The sequence below is a fragment of the Chenopodium album genome, chromosome 12 (assembly GCF_948465745.1).
Source record: "Chenopodium album chromosome 12, dcCheAlbu1.1, whole genome shotgun sequence".
NCBI lineage: Eukaryota > Viridiplantae > Streptophyta > Magnoliopsida > Caryophyllales > Amaranthaceae > Chenopodium > Chenopodium album.
In genome coordinates, this window is record NC_137845.1 from 836,196 (window position 1) to 860,977 (window position 24,782).

The 24,782-nt window shown below is 33.2% G+C and overlaps 2 protein-coding genes across 4 annotated transcripts; one reads left to right on the plus strand and one right to left on the minus strand.

Annotated features, from left to right (window-relative positions):
• Window positions 1-254: 254 nt before the first annotated feature.
• On the plus strand, window positions 255-9,709 carry LOC145569945 (uncharacterized). Of its 3 annotated transcripts, none has more exons than XM_081628915.1 (15): window positions 255-412; window positions 1,156-1,483; window positions 1,784-2,027; window positions 2,632-2,897; window positions 3,236-4,003; window positions 4,100-4,158; window positions 5,267-5,332; window positions 5,460-5,548; window positions 5,667-5,732; window positions 5,815-6,453; window positions 6,537-6,605; window positions 7,477-7,547; window positions 7,635-7,692; window positions 8,269-8,521; window positions 8,787-9,709. In XM_081628915.1, exons 2-15 carry the CDS (start codon window positions 1,200-1,202, stop codon window positions 9,398-9,400), a joined length of 3,546 nt encoding a protein of 1,181 aa, XP_081485041.1. In that variant the 5' UTR covers window positions 255-412; window positions 1,156-1,199; the 3' UTR covers window positions 9,401-9,709. The 3 variants fall into 3 exon arrangements, with proteins under 3 accessions (XP_081485041.1, XP_081485042.1, XP_081485043.1); XM_081628916.1 differs by having other exon boundaries at window positions 5,270-5,332; XM_081628917.1 differs by having other exon boundaries at window positions 3,248-4,003.
• A 5,981-nt stretch (window positions 9,710-15,690) lies between these two features.
• LOC145571477 (transcription factor TGA9-like) lies at window positions 15,691-23,717 on the minus strand. The gene is made up of 12 exons (XM_081630514.1): window positions 23,494-23,717; window positions 23,204-23,298; window positions 22,683-22,765; window positions 22,155-22,397; window positions 21,090-21,131; window positions 20,873-20,932; window positions 20,703-20,780; window positions 20,494-20,542; window positions 19,076-19,362; window positions 18,078-18,299; window positions 16,762-16,904; window positions 15,691-15,978 (listed from the first exon to the last, which is right to left on the minus strand). Exons 1-12 carry the CDS (start codon window positions 23,631-23,633, stop codon window positions 15,888-15,890), a joined length of 1,533 nt encoding a protein of 510 aa, XP_081486640.1. The 5' UTR covers window positions 23,634-23,717; the 3' UTR covers window positions 15,691-15,887.
• Window positions 23,718-24,782: the final 1,065 nt, after the last annotated feature.

The following is a 24,782-nucleotide window of genomic DNA, read 5'->3' on the forward strand; positions in this document are numbered from 1 at the left end:
AATAAAAAACCAAAAATAGGGTAGAAGAAAAAGATATTTTCACTTTTTTGTTGTCAGTTTTAAAAAATATCACTATATCATATATAATTTTAAAAAACATAAACCATAATGATGTCAAATGAACCTGAGAATTTTGATTTGATTAGAATAAATAGAGTACAAAACTTAAATAAATGAATTATGGTCGATTGGTCGTTGATATTATACTTGTATAGATCTAACGGTTAACATCATATAGGCGTGTCATTAATCTTTCTCCTACGTTTTTTTTGGAGCTTCACTTTTATCTCCCTCTTTCTCTCTCCTCCATTGAAGCGCGTACTTCGAATTCTCCATTGAAGCGCGTAATCTTCTGAATTCTCCATTGAAGCAGCTCGTGATCTTTCTCTCTTCCATTGAAGCAGCTTCTGAGGTAAGATGTTTTCTTTTTTCTTTTTCTAAATCACCGAATATCAATATCAATTTCAATTTCACAATCTAGGGTTTTGTCGTTGATTGAATTTCAGTATATTCAATTTAGGGTTCTTCTAAGGTGAATTGTTTATTGAACTTTTGGTAATAATTACTGAGTTATGAAAGACTGTAACGATCGATTTTGTTGGTACTAGAATTTTGCTATGTGCAATTTAAGTTGATATTCTTATGCAAGAAGAAGTTTATGTGAATTTTGGAGTATAATTTGATAATTGAGTCAAATTGGGTTGCTAATGTATTGTAAATTGCAAATGTACCTTGTTTGTTAGCTGTTTTGCGGGAGGCATTGTATTGTGTATGGATTAATGAGGGAGTAGTTTTTATCAAGTGTTTGTTGGATCTTTTTTTGAATGGCTACCAGGCCACCTTCAGATCATGATTCATCGTAGTTGCTTAAAGACGACGAGGGATTTGATTTTGCATAAGCTATTTTTAAATTCATATCTGTAGACTATAATACTACAAAGTCTTATACAAGATACATCCTTGGCAAACTTAATTCGAACTCACTAATCCATTTGTGATGTGCATAATTGCTTATTATTGAAACTAGTAAACTTAGTCTATGCACGTATATGTGCATACACCTGCAGGAGTAGTAAAGCATGACTGATATGAGTGATAAAGGCTTTCTATTGTTGTTTCTCATGATAGTAAATCTTTCGGCAACATTTTTGGCAGCTTACAGGCAATAGTGCCGTATATAGTGGCAACTTGAACTGTACATGGGCGCTGATGGTGTAATGTCTATTTCTGTTAGCCGGGGTGGTGCCATGGCATCACCTGATGTACCCTCTTTACACCAATGTTTATCTCTAGAACACATTTCTTTTGGCACTCGGAAGTATACACGTTCAGGAGAATTGAGGAGGGCACTTGGGGTTTCTCTTGGAAGTACATCTGAAGATCTTCCAGTTAGAGCTTCCAATTTTAGACCTTCCCCACCCGTGGCCACTGAAGAGTTGAAGCAAATCCGAGAGAGTGTTTTAAATGCCTCTATAAAGGCCAGGTTAGTCTAGTGTAGTTTTGAGTTTTGAGTTTGCTGAATATGTTTGAAGTTAGCCAGTTACTAGCATATAATCAATACTAAGAAATCAACAAAAGCCTAATTGTCTTTGATATCCTTATTAGTGAGATTGTGTCCTGCTCTATTGTTATAACTCGTTTATGATTTATGTGCTTGTGTTGCTAGCCAGAAGTTTGTGTTGCTTTCTTAGATAAACACATGTTTTAACTTTCAAGGTTCATTGTTTTAGCTGTCAAGTAGTTTACAAGTTCTATTACATTACATTCGATGTTTTCTTACCAGGGCAAGGGCTGAAATGTTCTGTGATTCACTCAATAAATTAGAAAAATATTATAGAGACACCATGGTCTCAAAGAAGAGGCAACGGGCTGAATTTTTGTCTCATGACAAGCCTAGTGGATCAAGCTTATTGAAGATGGCAGGCCAGCCTCGTAATCTTGCTGACCCATCAGCTCAAAGATTAGAGGACAGGGCCAAGTCTTCTGGGATGAATAAACGTTTTCGCACATCTGCCACAGAGCTTAGGGTTAGTATCTGCAATTTACTTTTAATCTCTTCCTTTCTTTGCTTATTTAAGAGGAAGAAATCACAAAGAGCTCTATTTTTTTCTTTAGTTTTATGTTAGTGTGCGTGTGTGTAAGGGGGTGGAACCCCTTAAAAAACAATATAGATACAAGTATATCATTCAGTTTTTTTTTATTTTTTTTATTTTTTTTTATTTTTTATTTATTTATTTTTTTTTACATTGCAAGTTATTCTGGGATGAGCCCCACGGATATTTTTCCATAGGGGCTAATTACACACCATGTCCCCTAAAGAAATGCTGATAGACACTCTTTCGCACAAAAATAAAATAAAATGCTGATAGACACTCTGCTCTGGAAGGTTCTATCATATCTTTTCTATCAAATTGGCCACATTACAGTTAAGAAAGTGTATTGCTACAATATATTTTCTACATTTTTCTTTTTAAGTTCACATACGGAGTAATAAGCTAATGGGATTAAGGCTTTGATTGATTGGTACGGAGTAATAAGCTTACAGCGTCTCCAGATGATCTAAAGCTTTATTAATATTTTATAAATGTATTACATGATGTCCTTTAAGCAATGACTATAAAATTTTTGCAGGTTGACAATAAATCTGGCTCTTTGTCGAAGGATCAAATGATTACTGAGAACATAAATATCATTAAAACTGCAAATGGTACTTCTATTCCTGAAGAAAGGACGCTGAGACTCTCTGCTGTGGGGGATGGCTGGGACAAAAATATGATGAAGCGGAAACGTTCTGTTGGGACAGTGTCTAACAGATCTGCGGATAATGACATCAAAAGAACAGTGAATTCAGAGCCCAGTACTGATTCTAAATTGGCTACATATGACAACTCTCTAAGGTAATTGTTCTTTTATAATATTGTTTTAAGGTCATTTTGGCTGATAGGCTTTCGGATTACATTGTGTACTCTTGCATACATACATCCTGAGAAGATTCTCCTCAGAAGATGAGCTGTGAGTGAAGCATTGCTGACACTGTCTGTTAAATCTAGAAGTTGCTGTCTGAATAGTTACTACATGCTTGTATTGTATGTGCAGTTGAACAAGCTACTGCTCCTTGATATACTTTCATTTCATAGGATATCAGGGGCAACTTACAAACATTAATACTGGTCATTTATTTTTCTATGACTTGTTATCAGTTCTTAATTTAGATTCATTTACAAATTCTTACTAGATTGAGTGGCAGATCAAATGCTAAGCAAGGCACCTCAACTGGCACTCCTGCAGCAGTTATAAGAGGAAAGATATCTAGGGCTCCACGAACTGGTTCAGTCATGGCGGTAAACTCATCTTCTGATGTTCAAGCTTCCTCAGAAGGTTGTGAAGGGTGGGAACAGCCTACAAGTACCAACAAGGTGATCTCACTTGATTTGATGCAGAATAATCACCGGGCTGCCAGTTCATCTTATATGCTTGGTCAATGGGTTGGTCAGAGACAACAAAAAAGTTCCCGTAGCAGAAGAACAAATGTGGTTTCACCTGTTTCTAATAATGATGAAGGTCAAATCTCTACAGTAAAATTGTCTCCTGTTATTGGTGCCAAGTTTTCTCAGAACGGCAGCGTTGGATGTTTAGAATCTGTTGATTCTCATAACAATAATTTGAAAAGTAAAATTAAGGTTGAGAGTATGCCATCTCCTGGTGTTATCTCTGAAGGTGAAGATTCGAAAGACTTGGAACTCAAATTGGAAGAGAAAGGAACAGATTGTAGTGATGTTGTGCTAACTGGAAAGGGTAAAATGCGTTCTTTTATCTTTCCTACCAAGAGGAATAAAAATGTTCCCATTGAAAATGTTAGTGATGGCATGCGGAGGCAAGGTAGGACAGTGAGGGGTTTGTCCTTGTCTAGCCCTGGACTCTCACCGCCTGAACCAAAGCTGGAGAATGTGTCAACAGCAAAGCGTATCCAAAGTACAAGGCCGGGTTCAGAGAAAATAAAAAGGTTGGTAATTTCTCTGTTGAGGATAAGGTTGGTTCATTTTTTTTTTTGGCAATGTTTAGTCACTGAGCTTGTGAGCTGTTTGATTATTTTATGCAGTAAATCAGGACGCCCACCTTCAAAAAAGATGTCTGATGGGAGGGCTTTCGCTCGTAATTGTAAGATTATGACCTCTTTTCCTTTGCTTGTACTTTTCAATTGCGTATAGACTGCTTTGGATTTAGACAACATGCAGTGCAATTGGGATGACAAAAACAAGCCTGTTTATGTATAGCATTATTTCCTCCATTTCATATAATAAGGCACACTTTATTTTAGAGACTTTTATGTGGATTGAGGGTGACATTTATCAAATTTGAGGTGACTATGCCCTTTGTACAAAAACAACTACTGTTGTATATAAGACTGCTTCATTAGCTTCTTTTTTTTTTTTTTTTTTTTTTTTTTTTTTTTTTTTTTGTGGGTAGTTTTTACTAGTATACATAAAGTTAAATTGCCCAAGAAATATGTATGCTATAAAGTATAAATTATGAAATGTAGGCAATATATAATATTAGTGATGAATAAAGTAAGCTGTAGTACCTCATTTCTTACTGTCCCAACTTTCAAGTGAAGAGTCAGTTAGATTTCCAACTGTAGAGGTTCTTCAATTTTTTAACGGATACATTTCTCCGGATCATCCTTGCCGAAGCAGTTCTTGTTGAAATGGTGTGAATTTGTGATGGATAATGATGACATATTGAATGGCTTGAGGAGAATGTTACTTAGAACTTGGGCTTTTTTTGTTTTTCCCTCTGGTGGGTTGTCTGTGAAAATATATGTAATAATTCGCAAATCTTTTCTTTGTTGTTATGCTGTTTCTTGGAATTACATCCTTAATTCATTTTTGCATTGTCCATCTATCTGTACTTTTGTCTGACGAACTACTATACGAAGGGCATTTATTATGTATTATCTATTTTGATCTTTACAGATCATCTTCGTATCGCCATATTTCTTAATTTAACCTGCATCTTGTATTGACATTGAATTTGGCCGAAAAACTTATTGATTTGCAAATATCTCATTTTTTGGGAGAGGGGGGAGGGGGGGTAAGCGGCGCTGAAGTTTGCTAGGTTTCAGTTGGTGTAAGAGTTCTTATTTATTTAGAAGTCTAACCATCTATCCAAGTCTGAAATTTATTGAAACAAAAGTACTATATCTGGTTTCTGCTGAAAATTCTGTTTTTCTCTATGGCTTCTCACATTCGCCCTTTTTTCTCCCCAGCAGTTGAAGCCAATGATGACCGTGAAGAATTGTTGCTTGCCGCCGCTGCTGCTCGCAAGGCTAGCTGTATATATCAATCTTCCTTATCTGTTTAATCTTTTTTTGTCAAGTTTCAAATTTTTGTTTTCATGAACTATATAAATTTTATGTTCAAGTAATTAAGACAATTGCCTTACTACTTGTCCTTTTGCAGATATCTGTTGTTCTGGGCGGTTCTGGAAGAAAATGGAACCTATTTTTGGAACTGCTAGTTCACAAGATGTGAGATACATTAAACAACAGGTAATAAAAGTAGACAAGCCTTTACATATATATAGGTTATGCGTTACATATTGGTTAGTCTATACCACATCTATCATCAGAGGGTTTGCTAATCCTAAATTATTGCTACACTTTGTAGTTGAGCCTTGCAGAGGAGCTACCGGACAGCTTATCTGTGATTCCGGGTGCTCAATACAATATTATGGTATATAACAATCAGGTTTTACCTTATTAAATTTTTTGTGTATTTATTATCTATCCATTAATGATGTTATTAATTCTGGCAGGGTGTTTTTATGCGCAAAGAAAAGGTTGATGTTTCTTCTGGTAATAAAGTCTGTGATTCCAATCAAATTGTGGATAAGGATGAATCTTTATCTGGAGAATTATTTGGGGAAAAGAGGTCGGATAAGTTTTCTTCCTTGTACCAAAGAGTTCTGTCTGCTTTAATTGAAGAAGATGATAGTGAGGGTATTTACAATGGAAATGAAGGAGTGAGTATGTCATTACAGTGTGCAAGCGACGATTCTCATTGTGGCTCATGTAATTATGTTGATGCTGACATTAGAGACAGAGACAGAGACAGAGACAGATTTGACTCTGAGGCTGAGTCAATGGTTGATTTTCAGATTCAGAAACGTTGCTCTGGAGACCGAATTTCATGTAATAAGAGTGTCACATCTAATACAACGAGGAATGGAAGTATGTCTGATTCTTTGTATAGCAGTGGAAGGTGGTTGGGGGATGATGGTTTCTCTCATTCAGATGCGGAGTTTGTTAGTGGAAATTGGCATAATGATGTTAGTGGGTCACAGCCTTCAGATATGACTGCTGCAACTTTTCTTGATCCCCAATATCAGCTGATGTGTGTTGATGATAAACTAATGTTGGAGCTGCAGAGCATTGGATTGTACCTTGATGCAATGGTAGTGTATTAGTTAGAGTTAATATCATATATAATTCATTCTATTGCATTAGTATCTGCTCTTACTTTTATCATCCGTTACAGCCTGATCTGGCCGATGGAGAAGTGATTGACCGAGATATTACTGAACTTAATGAGGGGCTTTGTGAGCAGGTAGGATTGCAGTAATTTATCTTTTATTTGGCTACATATGTGCGTGTGTGTGTGTGTCTATATATATATATATTTTGAGTCACTTGGTAGGAACGACTAATGCATTGTTTGTGTATAAATTTGGCCGTTCATGGATTTGTGTCAAGTAAGGATTCTGAGCCTTTCTACTGCTGTAATTTCATATTTAGGGCTTGGTCTTTTCAAAAAAAAAATTCTTTTTACAGAGAGGCGAAGTACTAATATTGAAAAACTTTTTAAGCTCTAAGTAAATAAATTTTTCTATGGAGCACCGTTTACTATGTCAAATACTACTATTACATTTACTATTATTGTTTTTATTGTTGCTGGCTTGCTGCAACTATTGATGAATGCAAGTAGTACGTGTGCGAATAGCATCTCAAGATTGGTAGTTGGTAGTCAATCATGTGTACGGATAATCTAGATTTGTAAGTTAAATGGAAGAAGTTGAAATAATATTGTGTTATGTTACATTTTCATTTTGCATTATGAAGTCATTATACATGTCAGTACTGCTTAATAGAAGCAGTACTAATATTTTTAGTACTAGTGTTTTTTTGTTATGCAGTCAGTAGTAGTTGTAGTTAATAGAATTGTTGTCAGCTTTTCTAATCAAAGAAATCTAGAAAAAAAAAAAAAAAAAATGACTCAACTGCAAAGTCCATAAGTAAAGTTTAGAAGAATTTGGAGAGTTTAGAAAACTAAAAAAAGTCTGATATAATTCTGGAAAAACTAGTTTCATGGTGTTGGAATTGAAAAAAGTTGGTTCAACTGCAAAGTTCAGCTCTCTTTTTCTGCCTTCCTTCCCTGGTCTTCCATCTTCTCTATTGTCCTCACGTGTGCTGTATTGCAGATTGGGAAAAAGAAGAACAACTTGGTTAAGATTGATAAGGCTGTTGAAGATGATAGAGAAAGGGAGAAACGGTATGGAAACCAATGCTTAGTATAGCTTTAGTCCATCCCCTTCCTTTCCTTACACTCTTCCCTTCATTTGACTTTTATGCTTTGCAGGTTCATTGAGCAGGTTGCCATGGAACAACTTATTCAGATGGCTTACAAAAGGCGAATGGTAATTTTCTCCTTTTTCCTCGGTCACTGTTAGAGGTGAATGTACTTAAATCACAAGCCATGATGTCTGCCTTTATTTCTTTTTGCTTTTTTTAAAAGCAGGAAGGGTTTAAAGAGAGGGGGGGGGGGGGGGGGGGGGGGCGGGGACTGGACCAAAATGACTTCTTAGTGGAATATATACTATTTTTTTTTTTTTTTTCCCTTACGATCCTTTTTTCTTCCTCACTGCTCTAAGCAAGCTTTTGAGTCTGTAAAGATGGAAGCCACGATTAATGAATATTTGCAAACACAATGCTTATGACAAGTCTAGTATTACTTCTGCTGTCTTCAGTATGTAATCATTGCACTATCTGCAGATATGGAGATCGTAATGATCACATCTAAGTTGCAAAAGTCTATAAATCTTGTCTGTACATATGCTTTCAGGATAGAAAAGTATGGATTAAGACCCATTAGTGATGAGAATGATAGGAAACTTTGCCATTTATATATGTTTCTTGGGACTTGACATTATTACTACTGATCGAGTTATTTGGTTTAGCTGAGTAAGAAGTTTAAATTGTTTTTATTTTTGTAGGCTTGTCGAAGAAATAATGCTTCCAAAACTGTAATGCGCAAAGTGTCAAAGCAAGTTGCAATGGGTTTCATAGAACGAACTCTTGTAAGGTGTAAAAAATTTGAGCTGACTGGTCGTAGTTGTTTTAGTGACCCTGCTTTGCAGAATGTTCTCTTTGCAGCACCTCACGCCAATGATGCTGGTTCCAGCATTGCAACTGATTATTATACAGGCCATGGAGCTCCTAAATGTCGTGTGGATTCTGCAAAAGCTGGTATGCCATTTATAATTTTAGGAAGACTTGTTAATATCATACATGTCTCTATTTTTGAAAAAAAAACTACCTTTTAAGAATTTGTTTTCCCCTCTTACAATCACTACCTTGCTTTAAGACCCAATTTGACTTTTAATTGTTTCCCATACATATTGCTAATTGCTCTACATTGACCATTAAGAGCAGCAGGCATTATCCTTACTTACAATCTGTTAGTTCTGTCGTTTTCTCTAATCAATACCTTTTTTCGCTGTCACATGTCCAGAATTTAACTCATTTAGTGTGCTGGACTCTTGCACTGATGATTTTGGGAGAGGTTGTATTGACTCTCCAAAAGCTGCTGGTCGTTCTTCTGTAAGCAGTTTTCCTGAACTTGAATCATTATCACACAAGGGGAAAAAGAGGGAGCTACTCCTTGATGATGTTGGTGGTAACTCTAGGGGTGCAATAGCTTTTGGTAGCTCTGTTATTGGAGGAGCAAAAGCAAAGAGAAGTGAGAGAGACAGAGATCACTGTAGAGGTGCTCTGATGGCTAATGCTGCGGGTGAAAACCAATCTGTGGTAAGCTTCAGCACTGATCAAAAACCAAAAACAAAACCCAAGAACTCAACCTCCTCTATGAAGCCAACATCGAGTTCAGAACAGTGGAAAAATACTGAAAACAAGAGGGGCAGGGAATTGGGAATATCTGGGAATGCTCCAGAAGATGCTTGTCAGGAATCAGAGGAGCATATTGATTTTGACTCCATTGAACAACTTGATATTCCTAATGATCCAAATGCACCTGAGGATTTTAGCAATTGGCTGACTGGGTTGCAAGATTATGACTCCATTGGTTTAGAAATACCTATGGACGACCTTAATATGGTTGTGATGTGAGGATTTCAGCAATTAATATCGTGCTTTGTATATATGTGTACATTTTGGCTAGAACATAGCTTAGCATATTGAATTGTTTCTTCACTTGGTCTCAATTGAGAAAGCTGTAAATAATTGTTTTCTAATTGAATCTAATTGCATTTTTGCAAAGGTTGGTGTTAGGTTTTGGATGGATACTGATGTCTAATATCCTGTGTGTACTTTCTTGCTATTGTATCTTACCCTGGCACAGCACGTCTTCCTTTGCCTTCTGAAATGAAGGGTTCTTATTGCAAGAGAAGAAATACAAGGGAATTACTTTTTATTTCATCTAATGATCTAAAATCCTGCTTTTCCTCACTTATTAATTTAGTGAAATATATTTATTTATGTGTTATCATCTTATGTACTTGCTATTGTCAATTTATCGTATTGCACACTTAATGATTTTCGGTATTTCATGATTTTCAGTTTCTGTGTTGTGAAGCATATTCCTGGTTGAAAATGAAGTTCTTATTTCACCATCTTGTCAGATGCTTTCAAAACATGAATTTCTTGGTGAAATGAGCTTCGGAATAATCTCTTTTTTTTTTTTTCTTTTTCTTTTTTTGTTGTTGTAAAATTATTGAATTTTGTCTTGTATTTGTATCCTTTGCTTTATATCTTAACCCAGGAAGTGATTAGCTACTTGTACTTTGTCGAAGGCTCCAATACTGTGTCTCAGATGGTGTCATACAGATCGTTCTTCCATAGTGAGCCCTCTATCTGTACTTTTACTGCACTTTTTGTGTTAACTATTTTGAATACCTGAACTTCCACGGAGATTTGATTCTGTGACTCTTTTTCAGATTATTGTTTGGGCGCTATTTGAGAGCTTACCTTCAGCGTGGCTGCATCACGATAAATCTGCTTGCAAGGATCAGGTACATGATCTTATTCAATGTAATTTATGTACATTTAGTGAACTCTCTCGCTGCATTTCTGCGACTTATTATCATTGATCAATGACACCATATTAACAATAACATTTGCTTTGTGCTAGCACTTCCAATCTTCTACTTGCCCTTGTTATTGACATTTTTTTTGGTTATGAGTCATAATGTATGGTCCTTATGTTAAAAATGGGTCATTTGACTTATCCATTGTGCTATAGCCTGTGAATCATAGTAGAATTGATTTTGCCAAAAATAAAAACATAATTTTAAGTTTGAGATTTTGATTAATTTGACTAGTCATTTTAAGCTTAGTTGATTCACTTGTCTTGTTTTGACCAACTTGTAATTTTGATTGCTAGTTAATTCTTTGATGTAATATTTAATAATATTAACAAGGGCCAGCTTTTGAGTAATATCAATTTTAGAAAAAATCAAACTTTAGTGTGTTGAGGGGCGGTTATTTACAATTTTTCCTTAATTTTATCTATAAAGTTTCCTATGATTCTAATTAACAGCGAGAATTCTTTTCATCCATTTCTAATTAATTGAAACACTTCTTTTTATGGTATAGACTTCCTACTATAATAATTTTCTCATAAGAATTAAATATGTCCTGTTAACTATACTTTTTATTATAAAACTCTTACTTTGGTCTCCAACCTATGTTGTGCAAACCCTATTAATGTGATTAATAAAAAAAACAGAGTAAATAATTAGAGAAAAACAGTTCTAATCCAAGCGAAATCAGGAGATCTTGGGTACAACAAAATAATTTTCAAATGAAACTAACTTGCTATACATCTCATCATTTATTAGCACTAGTAAATTGTATTTTGGGATAACTTTAGGTGGGGAGGGAGTACCAAATAATTCATTTTTTGGTTAATGTATTCATTTATTTCTTTTGGTGTATAATATAAGATCCCTAATAACTTACTAAATTGTATAATTTTTAGATTAGCATATCCTGTTTATTAGCAAGAGTACATTTTATGAATTAGTATTTAAAAAGTGAAAGCGATTTGGAAGATAATTATTACGTAAAGAATTGCGTGTAATAATGGTGATAGAGATTTGAAACTTTATTAAGAATTTATGCTCTAATTGTAGAACAAATCAACACTATCCATAGTTCCATACTTTGAAAAAAAAGAACAGTTCAAAAATAACACTAATATTTAGTACAAAGATCAGGTGAGCTTTAGCCATCAAGGTAGTCGATGCCAAGATGAGTTACCTTGTTATAATAATTTGTTTCTTTAATCCATATTTTTGGTGTTTATCTATTGTGTTTGTCAACTAAAGCCAACTATTAACCATCAACAAATTGTTTGTCTGACCTAATTTTCTGTTGGATTACCAAGTTGACTTGCTTTTGCTATTGACCTTTCCCTACTATGAGAAGACATGCTTCTGTTTTATCAATTCAGTGGTTGGTTTTCTATGTGCGCTCAACTTGGGTTCCTTATTATTGAGTTTTCATCTTTTAAATTAATACGAAGTATTTATCCTTTAAATTAATACGAAGTATTTCATCTTCATAGGAAGACGCAACTAAGTACAAACCAGTCGTACTTAAAAACATACCTAGATCCAAACCAAAGTGGTTGGTATTTAAGGTCGGCTTTTGTATGTATGAAAATTTATGAATTTCCTACTGATAGTTTAACAGTAGGTAATTCCAGTCTCTAAATGCACAGTATTTTGTAGTTTGTCCTGGATAGACTTATTGATGACAATCTCAATCATGACTCTTAGTTGAACCTAATGACTGATCACCCTAGTATGACCACGTTGAAAGTTAAACGTAATGACTCATCACCCAAGTATGACCAAGCTAGTTTGACCCGATATAAAAAGATTCAAACGTGTCATTTGCCTACAAGTGTCAAATTGATAACTTAGTTATATGCATCACCCTTTTTTGAACATAATATTTTTATCTTGCAAATACCATTCTTTTAAAAGAAGCCATACACTAATACTTTGATAAGCAAAACCTAATTTATAAAGTATCTTAATGCACTAGATTTAAGAAGGATAATGCCATTTCTTAATGAATACAATTAGCAAAAGCATACACTTTGGCAATGACAATTATAATTTTAAAATTTCATATTACAAGATCCAATCCAAGCTACTCATAATGGAACCAAAAGTGTAAAGGCCAGAAGGGAAGGTGCACTTGTATATTTTAATTTAGAAGTTCATTTAGATTTGATTAGCTAATCAGTGTTTAGTGGTGTGGATAAGAATAATTGTGACGATTATCAGAGTATTAACCCGAGATCCCTTTAATAAGTAGGAACTTTATATTGATTATTACCCCGGAGAAGATCTCTATTCTTTTTAAAGATTTGGTTATAGGCTGGTCTAGTGTTGTACTTTATAGTATTTCGACTGTTGTGCATCATCAATTTTCTTCAACATTAGTTGGATTTATAAATTTAAGTGAATCAATACTGATTCAAGTGTCCAGCTTAAGAACTAAATCATATTGAAGTATATATTTTTCGGTTTTTTATTTTTATTTTAACTCTATTGTGCCAATTTAAATGGTCTTTCATGTATTAAAAAGAAATTCAACTAGTGTTTCATTTGAATTTGCACTCCAATCTTTCTTAAGGAGTATTATTTTCTCGCATTAACCCTTTTTCTTCACAATTTTACCACTTTCATTAATTACCTTTGCTTTCTTTTGTCTTTCTCAATCGCATTAACCCTTTTTCTTTCACAATTTTAACACTTTGTACGTAACTACATTACTTTTTTTTTCTCTCAATCCACCTATTTTTATTCACGTTGATCAAATTTCAAATGGCCTTAAGTGAAAGATTAAAATGGGACGGAGCAACAGAGGGAGTATGTGAAAGCGCTTCTAAGTGTTATAGTAATTATTTAGTTGACCACCATTAAAAACTATTTTGTTTCTTGTTTGTTATGGTGCTTGTGGATTCTGTCATGTTACAATGAAGGATGAGATTTTGCAACTTGAATATACTACCTGAAAAGGGGTTCTTATATATGAGCAGTAACAAATCTGCAGTTACAATCCAAATTAACGGCTGTATAACAACACTAACCTATCATTACAAGCCAAAAGTTGGTTCAACTTATTACTTTTAACTTATTGATCACTCTCAGATGTCTGTATTTCAATAGTGTAATTTGTGCTCGTTTTGTGTTATCTTGAGCTACAACTTTGCAAACTTTTTTTCATCTCTAGTTAACACATTGTCTATAAATTTTGGTTCTAATCAGTATAATTTTTTAAAATCATTTTAACCAATAAAATTACTTTCAGTTCAGTTTTACCAAAGAAAAGCAGACTGGCGGGTTTGGTTGTCTAATCGATCTTTCACATTCGCAAGCATCTACCTTGCACCAACCACCCAAACGAAATGCATGGAGTATGCATGGACATTGCGAAAGGACTAGTAAGTTCAGGGAACGCTCCCACTGTCATAAGGTTATGTCTTGCACCTTGATACCACTCCCTAGCTTTGTCTATTGTAGGCGCTCATTCATTGATGATATTGCTTTTCCTTTGTGCACCTAATTTTTTCATCATTAACAGAATTAACTAGTGACAATATTGTATTGCACATTATGGATGTACACTTTAATTTGATGCTTCAGTTCTGCTAACAAATGAATAACTGACAAGTAGGTATAAAAATATTATATATTTTGTATAAAATGTGTTTTGTATGAAATTACACATAATAATGCCAAGGTAACCTTTAGGTAGGACAGAAAGCCATCTAGCCTTTTAGCCAGATGGGAAGTCATTTGCTTGATTATGTGCTTATTTTTGCATTAATCTCCAAGATTATTGCACCAATTACCATTAATTACCTGCCAAGTACGGCCACCTGAGCCAAAAGAAAAGAAAAAATAAAGTTATTGACATGGTTCATGCTACATATGATCATTGAAATGATTAAGTAATTGTTTTGTACTCTATAAGATATGGAGTATCTACCATTCCCATACTAGTGGCCGGACTTCAATTTTGTTAACATAGTGCTAGAATTACACTAGCAAAGTAACAATTGATTTTGGACAAAGAGAATGTAGCAGTACATAAGTAAAAATACCATTTGATAGTCGTATTGTTTTGAACTTGTCTGGATTAAATGTCTAAGAAAGACTTCTATATCTGTCTTTCTAGAACCTATTAGTCTTTTAATGAATAATGATCATACTAGGTGGTGATGCAATGTTTAGTCAAAACTTAAAAGTGTTTTTTGTTACTACATAGCTTAATGCCCTTTTCTTACTAAATCAGAACTTTAAGGTTAATTTATGAAATTAAATGAACCAATTTTCTTATGTACGATCTTAATTTTTGTTATTTACTTACAGTTTCTAGTAACTTAAAACTGATAAGCTGGGTAACTTAAAAACATATTTATTAACCCCATATTACAGATAAAATAATAAAACATATGTACTCACGTAGTATTTTTTACACAAAAATTGGAGCTTAACAAATGGCACGGTTGTGCTAACAGCTTATCAAGGCAGAAATTGCAGATCTGATATCGGGTACTAGCACCGGCATGCAAGGAGCTGCACGTTAACACAAAAACTAACTGAAAAATGGTACTCCCTCCGTCCCTTAATTAGATTCCTACTTCTAGCATTTATTCCTCACATAATAGAGAGAAGTAGGAATCTAATTAAGGGATGGAGGGAGTAATTACTATATACATTTTATTTTTTTTGGTGACATTAATCTGATATTCGTGTTTGTATAAGTCTACTGCTTTTGTTGCTTTATCCTTTACATTTTCTTAAGCTTGTATCATCTCTTATTCTATACACTTCTTTTGTTATCTCCACTTATAGAGACACCGCGAATCAGAACTTTTCATACCTATATGCATCCCAATCGTATCCATTTACAAGACGACATATATTTGGTTAGCATTTCTACACCAAATCCACTTTCTTAAGCATGCTATATAAGTGCTCCTTGTTTCTCTTATATTAATCCTTCTTATCAATCTCATGTTACAAAATTTTTCGTCAATATTATTAAAAATTTACAGAAAGCAAAGCAGCATCCCGCCTTTTCATCTTCTCACAACCAGCCACACTTTGTACACTTAGCCTTTTCTATCCATTATGTTGTTGTGTTAATAGGACATTGGCCTTTCAACCATTTTTTTTATAATTGATTACAACCACTTGTTATTAGGAAAATGCAACAAATTTTGTATTTAGTGTATTGTGTCTCCTTCCTAACCATCTCTTCTAATCCATTCATATAATATACGCAATAAATACAAAAGGAAAAGCCGAAGATGAAGATAAAGCGCGAATTATATTTCATATAATATGATTTATAAATCGCACCTACACATGTACATTGTTGCTTTGTTTTTCTCTTTGGATGGGGAAGGGGCGGCGAGAGAGAAGCTTCCTTTTGATTTACAAGTGAAAGATAACCTGATGGTATACTTAGAATTTAATAATTAAAAAAAAATCTATTCCTAAAAGAAGCTAGAATGCTGGAGGAAGTGATTTTGATAGCCACCATGAATGTACTTGGTGCCACCTTCATTCTAAAACGGCGAGAAGTGGTTATGTTGATGAGGTTGCACCATCTGCATATCTGGGGCTGTTTGACATGAATTATCATTGTTCATCATGTGTCTGAAAACATTAAAAGCAAGATTATTAGTTAAAAAAAATCAAGTGATTATAATATAATTATGGTTGATGTGTTTTAAAGACATTATGTGTATGACTAGCTATAATATGTTCCTTGGATATAATTGTTATTCCATTTTAGCAAAATATGTTTCATTCAAACAAGTTGATTCTTGAGTGATCTCATTTACATTTAAAAAAAAAATGAAATTATAAAACCTTTTGAATTACAATCAGACAATGACAAGTTAATAGTTAAACTAGAAAAATAAAATGCAACTTGAAATACAAAACCTTTGAGATCATTTTTACAAAGACAATTGTCTCTTGAAGGAACTATCTTGAAGTACTTACAAAACCCAACTATTTTACTTCTGTAGATAGGCCTCGTTTTGTTCAACGAATATATATATCAGAAAACTTTGTTTTAATCCATAAAAATCATTTTCATATTTATGTAAGTACTTGCACAGAGCATAAAAACGTTACTAAAGCAAATACGTAGTATATGTTTCAATTAGTAAAAATAATTTTAGTTCAAAAAAAAGCATGTGTTGATCACGAAGCTTTTGTAAGAATTTAAAACGAGAATTTTAGCATTTAGTCTTGTAGGGAAGCATGTGATTTCCTACAAACTAATGATTTCATACTGAATCAAACGTTACTCAATCAAACAAGAAAATGTCAGGAGGGTTAATTATCTAAAAGTCCATATAATCATACTACCTAGAATTTTATTGAATAATACCAATTCAAATTGTAACTTTGTCCTGTCAAAAAACTTACTCTCTAGGACGTGAAGCCCAGAGGGAACTTAGAGCACGCAACCGGCCATAGTATTCTCCGATAACCAGAAAACATCTAGCAGCTTGTCGAATTGTCAATATTCTGTGTAGTTGATGAAGGGTTTGTTGTCTTAAGTTATCAGCCTAAAATCCAGGAGAAGAAGGAACAAACAGGAAAAAGTTAAGGTATATCACAACAAATCTGTCAAAAAGCAATTCAAGACAATATCTTTATCATATCAATTAGTGAAGGGTACAACTTAACCACTCATTAAGTAGCTTAATCAATGGGGTCCCGAATTCGAGATCAAAATGTTTATAGTCTTCAAACATATTGTCAAAGAGGTTGACCCAAATGAAGTTTTTTAAGTCTTAGATTTGGACATTTCCAATCATAGAGTTTGAGTAGTAGATGAGAAGGGGTTGAATTTTTTGTTTTTGGAAGGCATGGTTGAGGCTTTAATCTTCTTTATAATTTTTATTATTATTTTGTTGTTATCATTTTCAAATCAACTTCTGATAATGACATTAAAAGAATAAAAATCATGCACCAAATCCTAATTAATGACTCTATTATAGAATGATGTGGAACTTTGATCTGATGGCTGAATGAAATTTTATTAATATTAATTAATCACTTTATTTTGCAGGGTATTAAAAGTCAATTTACAAGGTTAAATCAAAGGTGAGGTCAGGTTAATGTCATGTGCACGTTTGCCCTTCAGGTGTACTATCCACAGAGTTACGCCGCAAAACATGAGACAAAGCCCTTGATTTTGGTGTATTACAGGTGAAGTTATCTTTACTTTTATGATCTTTAGTTTACTAATAACATCATTAATTAAGAAAACAGTATGAATAGGCCCCAGTTTCGTTACTTTCTAGTAAGCGTTGTTCAACCCACTTCTGATAGTAATTTGAACTAATAGTGTGACAACTAATTAAATCTCGACAAGGGTAGTATGTTATGTGCTCGTGCAAAATATTTTGACTACATGCATGAATGTATTTCCAGAAGTACTACCTAAATCTGTCATTTTCAGAAGTCATTTGGAAGAGATGTAATTTTTGTCAAGAACTGTTGTAATGGGAAAAGCCTGGTCCACAGTTCTTGTCAATTTAAAAAAGTCCAAAATTTGTTAGGACAGATAGACAATTAGTGTAATAATACTAAGAAAACACAACATACTAAGGCAATTAAGCATTATGCATGTATAATGTTGTCTTGGTTTAACTTAAACTTAGGATAAGTATGCTTCATTTGAATTATTTGGCCTTTAGTTCTGAAAAAAACGATTGATAATCTTAATTATTTACCTGGCGAATAAACCCTTCAAGATTAGAAAGTTTGCCCAAAGCAATAGCCATTTGATGCATACCATCAGTAACAGTACTAGTCGCGATGGTGTCAACTAAAGATTGCTGAAGTTGATCTAGACCTTGGGTGAGAGCCTCTTCCGCCTGTTGCGAGGAGTGTTGTAGACTGTATATACCCATCAGCTGCTGCTCCGTTAATGGGTCTAATTGTGCTGTTAACATCTGTAACACAAGCCACAAACTTCTCTTCATTAGACATAAAAGACATTTTAATTGTCACTTTATTGCTTTCACCATCAATCAACAATTAGGATTTAATCAAGTTATTGATCAAGAACAAGAAAGAAGAAATTATCAATTCTCATGCTTTGAAGAGTTGATTAGTGACTTAAATTGTTGAATTAGTGACACATTAACTAGCTAGAACAAGAAAATTAGGACCACTTCTTCTTTGGATAACATTTAGCAGGTAAAGGCCTCAATTTTCTTCACTTTTATTTGATCTTATTTCCTCACAAGTTGCTTTTATTTTGACATTAGGCTGCTTTTCTTAAAGAGACTTTCGATACTGGAATCAAGGATATAATCTTCCTCAGTAAGACACTAAACTTTAGACTAAATTCCCGGAAAAGTAACTCCAGTATCAATTGAAGATAGAATTAAGCACAGATATGTGTTGTCTAGGCATAATCAAGTGGTACTTAATTAATAACCACTAGCCCTAAGTATGTAGAACGCAATTTGTTAGTTGCGCATAGCATAGATGCCTCTAGGTAACGCGACAATAATTTGTTGCCACTTTGGCACTTTGCCAAGAGCATATAAATGGTGAGATATTCCGGATAATTTTTCTAAGCACGTACAAAGTACTCCGTAGTACAGTGCAATCTTTGCATGTGAACCCTAGTACAATGCAACATATGATACATGATCATAAGCATTGATATTATTCTTCTGCTACCAAGAATTTTAAGTTGATTTTTATTTTTTGTACGTACCTTGATGAGTTCTGATGGCCTAAATCCACCCATCCAAAGGAAACAACGCTCTGCAGGAGTAGTCCACATTCCGGTGATGAGGTGAAAGATATCGGATTTGGCTGCCACCCCCTTGAGGCGAAAGATTTCATCATAATGGTTGATATAACCATCTACTATAATCCGAAGATCTCCATCTGATAAATGAGCCTGCAGAGCAGCTCGGAGTTCTGACGTGTGCCTATGATCATCTTCCAGCCATCTTGCATATTCCATATCGAAAATAGCAGCTCCTGCAACACCATCAACTGCAACATAAGCGTTAATGTATCTTAGCACTCTTAGGAGATGCATTGTATTAAGCTTCATCAACTTTTTAAAGATAAATTGCATACATTTGCGTAAGATTTAATTTATTGTTAGTTTGCATTGTGATGAAGATAATGTTAAAATCTAAACCAACAACATTGCAAATGTAAATGAGTAAATCAGTTAATTCTTCTTTTATTTTAATCACTATTGAACAAGAAACCCACCATAACCCTCAAAATTATTGACTCTCCAAGAAAAATTTATTAATCCAAAATAATTTAAATAAGCTAATACTTCTATGGAGCATATTTTACATGTTTTTAAATCTCCTTTTAATTAAATTTTCTAAATTATTTGGTCTCCTCTTTAAAAAATCCAAAATTACGGTGTCTTGTTAGGTACGTTCCCCCTTGGATAAGGAGTATGAACTAAAAATCTAAGTAAAATATTCTTGTCAAAATTTATGGCTTGTTTTTGCAAGTAGCATAAAAATAATACAGTCGGTCATTTTTGAATAAATTTGGCATATTACTCAACTCTTGCATTTTGATAACAAAAAACAATCAAAATGGTCGACATTATTCTAAATAATTGGCCTGATATTCGGTAGTTCAAGCATTTGTTTTTTCATATCTAATCTATAAGTCAAAATCACAAACAATTTAAATAAATTCTTTGCCAGCTCGAGTAAGACTCAACTATATAAAATTGACAGAAAATCTTAAGAAATGTATATTAACAAATTTATAAATTATTTGTTCTTTGAACAATGTTCCTATGGTTTTGACATTTTCTGATTCATTATTGTTCAGTTCACAAGTCTATCTTAGAGAAGCAAAATATATGCTATCTTCCTCGGTATTCTTAAACTAAGCTACAAAACCAATCAGGGACTGCCACATTACCCCGTGGCCCAGAACAAATTAGTATTATTTCCCTGTATTTTTTCCGTGCCTAAATTATACTATGTCATCCTAAGGCAATTCACTACACATCTAATCTAACACGTTAGATTTAAATAAATTTTATGTTCCTTATATATATGTCGTTTGAAGTAATAATCAAATTAAATTTTGGAAAAAAAAATGATCAGATTTTGGAAAAATCATAATAGCACGAAAATTCACCTGAGCTAATATTTGAAGGTGCACCACCACCTCCACCCATGAAAAATCCCTGAAAATTCAAAAAAGAAACAAATAAATTGACATACTACACTATAATATGCTCCAAAATATTATGGAATTCCACTTCATTAAGTTGTAATTGTAAATCAAACAATATAATATTAGATAAAATATGAAGTGGAAAAAAAAAAAAAAAAATAGTGTATGACCTGTGCTCTAGCTCTTTGAAGATCTTGCTCTAGCTGTGCTAGCTTGATCCTACTTGATTCTAGCTGCTGTACATAAGCCTATACACCATAAATGAAACTTTAATTATGTGCTTGAAAATTAGAATTTTGTTTAAATAAAAATAAAAAAATAGAGCAGAAAATATTTGTACCTTCTTTCTTAGTCGACTTTTTCTAGCTGCTTCTCTGTTCTGTGCCAAACGCCTAAGCGTCTGAAAACCAAGGAAAATCAATAAAGTGTAATTAACATGGCCGAAACATCGTAAATATATACTCTTAATAAAGTGCAACTGTTAGACAATTAGCTCGATTAAAAATTAAAAATGAAGTTTGAGTTTATTTGATTTAGACATGAACTTTAAGTATTACCTTAGCATCAAGTGGTTTATCTGATTTGGTTCCACCATGTCTCTACAATAAAAGCAAAATTATTTGAGGTTAAAAACAAGGTAAAAAAAATAGTAAACCATTTTTCTATACTAAAATTATTGTACAAAGGAAAAAATAGAAAGTGGTTAAACTTAGCAGATTTGAAAGAGAAATGCATGTATTTTCATGTAATAGGTAAGATTGTTTACAAAAATTGACATGATTTAATTGAACAAAGAATAAAAATGATTAGAGGGGATAAAAGGGTCAACCTCATTTTGCTGTGCAAACATGGTTGCTGAGATGAGCAAATTTCAGAATATTTTGAAGAAAAAATAGTGAAGTTTTATCACATGCATTTAAGATTACACAGTTTGGAGTAGGAAGATATGCATTTAATATAAAGTATGACAAAAATTTTGATGGTTTTTTTAGTTTTTATATTTTTTATTTTATTTTTGTTGTTTTCTGATTTGGGTTTAATATGAAGTCCAAAACAGAAGGTTAGGACTTTGAGTTTTAGGGATTAGAGCTAAGTAGTACTAGCACTACAACTTAGAAAATATAATAAAAAAAAAAAAAAAAAATTAAAAATAAAAGCCATTAGAATATAATACTGAGAAAATAGTGGAATTACTGTGAAGATTCTATCTTTTGCTTTTCTGATGAGAGGAAGAAAAACACTCTTTTTCTGTTTTTATGTCAGACATTTTGATCAGAAAATCATCCAGCAAAACAAATAAAACCCTGCCTTTGATTTTATGAGTGTTTTTGGGATCTGTGAAACTTTTGTCTTATTAAGAAAGATTAAAAAAAAAAAAAAGAAATGGGAAATTTCCAGATAAAGATAACACCTTCTTTATGGTATTTAGTGGTTAAATAGCAAGAAAAAAAAAAAAAGACAAAAGGAAAAAAAAAAAAAAAAAAGGCAGAGAACATTATTATTCTAGGGTGTCTCACTCGAAATTAACAGTCATGTTGATGGTGTAATTTAAACCAAGTAATAGTACGACAACAGCAATAAAGAAGATTGTGTTGGTCAAAGAATGAAAAAAAAAAAAGAACCTTTTCTTGAAGTTGTTTTTGAGCAGCTTGATTTTGGAATAATCCAGTTCTGGAGCTATCACTTGCCATTCCTGGTTGCTGAAAACTGCCACCTTGTTGTTGCTGTTGTGATTGATGTTGTTGGTTTTTGCTAATCGGTGATTCGGGTTGTTCTAAATGAGTATCAGCTTGACTTGATGAAAGGGTGTTAATTGCTGATCCTGAATCATCTGTGCTTTCTCCTCCTGACTTTGTACAACTTCCCTGCTAATAGCAATATTAATACTACTATTAATAATTTTACCAAACATTATTTTATTTTAAAAATAGGCAGTACTATTATTTTTAAAAATCTTTATCCATATACACAAGTAAATGGAATAAAAAACAAAGGAAAATATCTTCAAAAAAAGGAAACTTCAGAAGTCACAGGAGATGGTTGTTTTCAGTCATCAAAGTCTTAAAAAAGAACTGGTCAAACTATGTACTGTAGAAAGAGTTTTAGAGAGAGAAAATTAAAGAGAGAGAAAGTAGAAGTATAGTACATACTCTGGTGGTTTGTTGAAACCTCATTGGCCAAGAAGGGAACATCTCCAGAGTTGCAGCAGGTCTGCTTCCATTTGTAAATAAAGCTGCAAAGAATCATAAAAAACCAATTTTTTCATAAATTACTCGAGTAAAAATAACATGTTTAAAAGCTCTTCCTGTTTTGACGAGTGTTGTTCAGAATAAAAAAAAAAAATGAAAATGAGTTTATAAAAAAGGAGCAAAAAATAATGCAGTTAAAGTGAAATGATGTGTAGAGATATGAAGAGGTCATGATTTCCATGTTAGTAACCCCACGCCATTCTGTTGTATCCTTGAGAAAATGATTTATGTAATGTAAATAGAAATAACACGCACTTTCTTTTATTTATTGTAAGACACATTCAAACTTCCCTCCTTTTATTTTCTCTTTCTTCCATTTTTGGTTGGTTGGTAAATGGTTAAGTTTATCATATTATCAAACGTAGAAAAAAAAATTAAAAGGAAAAAAAAAAAAAAAAAGTTAGAGTAGATAGATGTAGTACATGGTTTAGGTTGTTCATGATTTCCAATCTTAACTCCTTGCAGAACAATAGCTTGTTCTAGCTCTCCAAAATCAAATGAGGATCCTCCTTGATTCCTGTGTGTGTGTGTGTTTTTTTTTTTTCCAAATACAACAAAAAAAACTTGTCACGTCAAACAAATACAACCATAAACATATTATTAGTCATTAAACTCGGACTTGTGTGTAGTTATCTATATATCTCACACGTTGATAATGTAATTTGAATTAACGACTGTAGATATATTAATGATAGGAGAAGTAATTAATTACATAAAAGGATTAGTTGTTGTAGGGTTGATCGCGGCGGCATGGTGATGATGATGAGGGATTGCAAAAGGAATGTTGTGATGATTTGATGAAGGACCAGATTGTGATAAACCAGTTTCTCCAAGCCTATGACTTGACGCCATGCAAATTTACTTGTATGATTAATTTTTGCCACTTCTTAATTAATAATTACACTTCCATGTAATTAGCTTGCCCTTAGCTTCTTCTTCGAATAATCTATAAACTGAAAATTAATCAAAATTAAGCTTAGTTTTAGAGAGAAATTAAGAAAAACAGAGGAAAATATGGAATTTGAAGAAGAAAATAAGGAAGCTTATTTCACAAGTTTATACCTTTGGGAGAGAAGAGAGAGAAAGATGAAAACTTATGAATGTCAAAATGGTTGAAAAAGAAGGGTAGCCACCAAAAGAAGAAGAAAATCAGAAGATAGAGAAAGTTTGAGTCTTTTTCAAAACATGTACTAGTACAACTATTTATTTTCTCTCCAATCGAACTTTTCCAAGCTTTCAATTCATATCATACCATACCATATCATATCATATTGATGATATCATCGATCATCAACAAATGAAAGAGGGCTCTTTCTTTTTAGTTTGCTTTTCTCTCTCCTTCTCTATGAAGAAAAACAAAAAGATTGGATGATTGTTCTCTTTTTGAAGAGGGGTGTTTTTTGCAAAGTTATAGAAATAGTAATTATTACAGATATTACTATTATGAGAAAATTGAATTTATGGTACAGAAAATCTTGTCCTTGAATGGGTTTTCTTGTGGTTTTGTGGGGTTTGAAAGCTTTAATTAAATAGGTATGGTTTTATATAAAGTAATGATAGAAGGATTAAACTAATTTAATGGGTTTGGAGGGACCTAATTACTATAATATGATTTTAATTAGTGGGGTCAAACGACCCAAGGGAACCCACTAGAATCACTGACTCCAACTCCACTTCCTATATCTTAACCGACTATGTTTTGTTATTGGTCCCTTGTGAGAAGCTATACAACTATGCAAGATTTGAAGATATGCAAAAACTTTTGTTCCTTGCTGGTAAGGTTAAAAGGTTAACATATTCGGAATATATATGGGATAGTTGATACTTTCTCTATTTTTCTTTATTTGCTCTATTAAGTGATGATTATTTTTTATTTTCGGTTGAAAAACACTTATTACAAAAAAAATATGATGGAATTTTAGTGGTTGTTAAAATAAAGATGTGATCTTACAATTAAACATAGTACGGAGTATAAGTAAATTTAAAAAGGACGGACCAAAA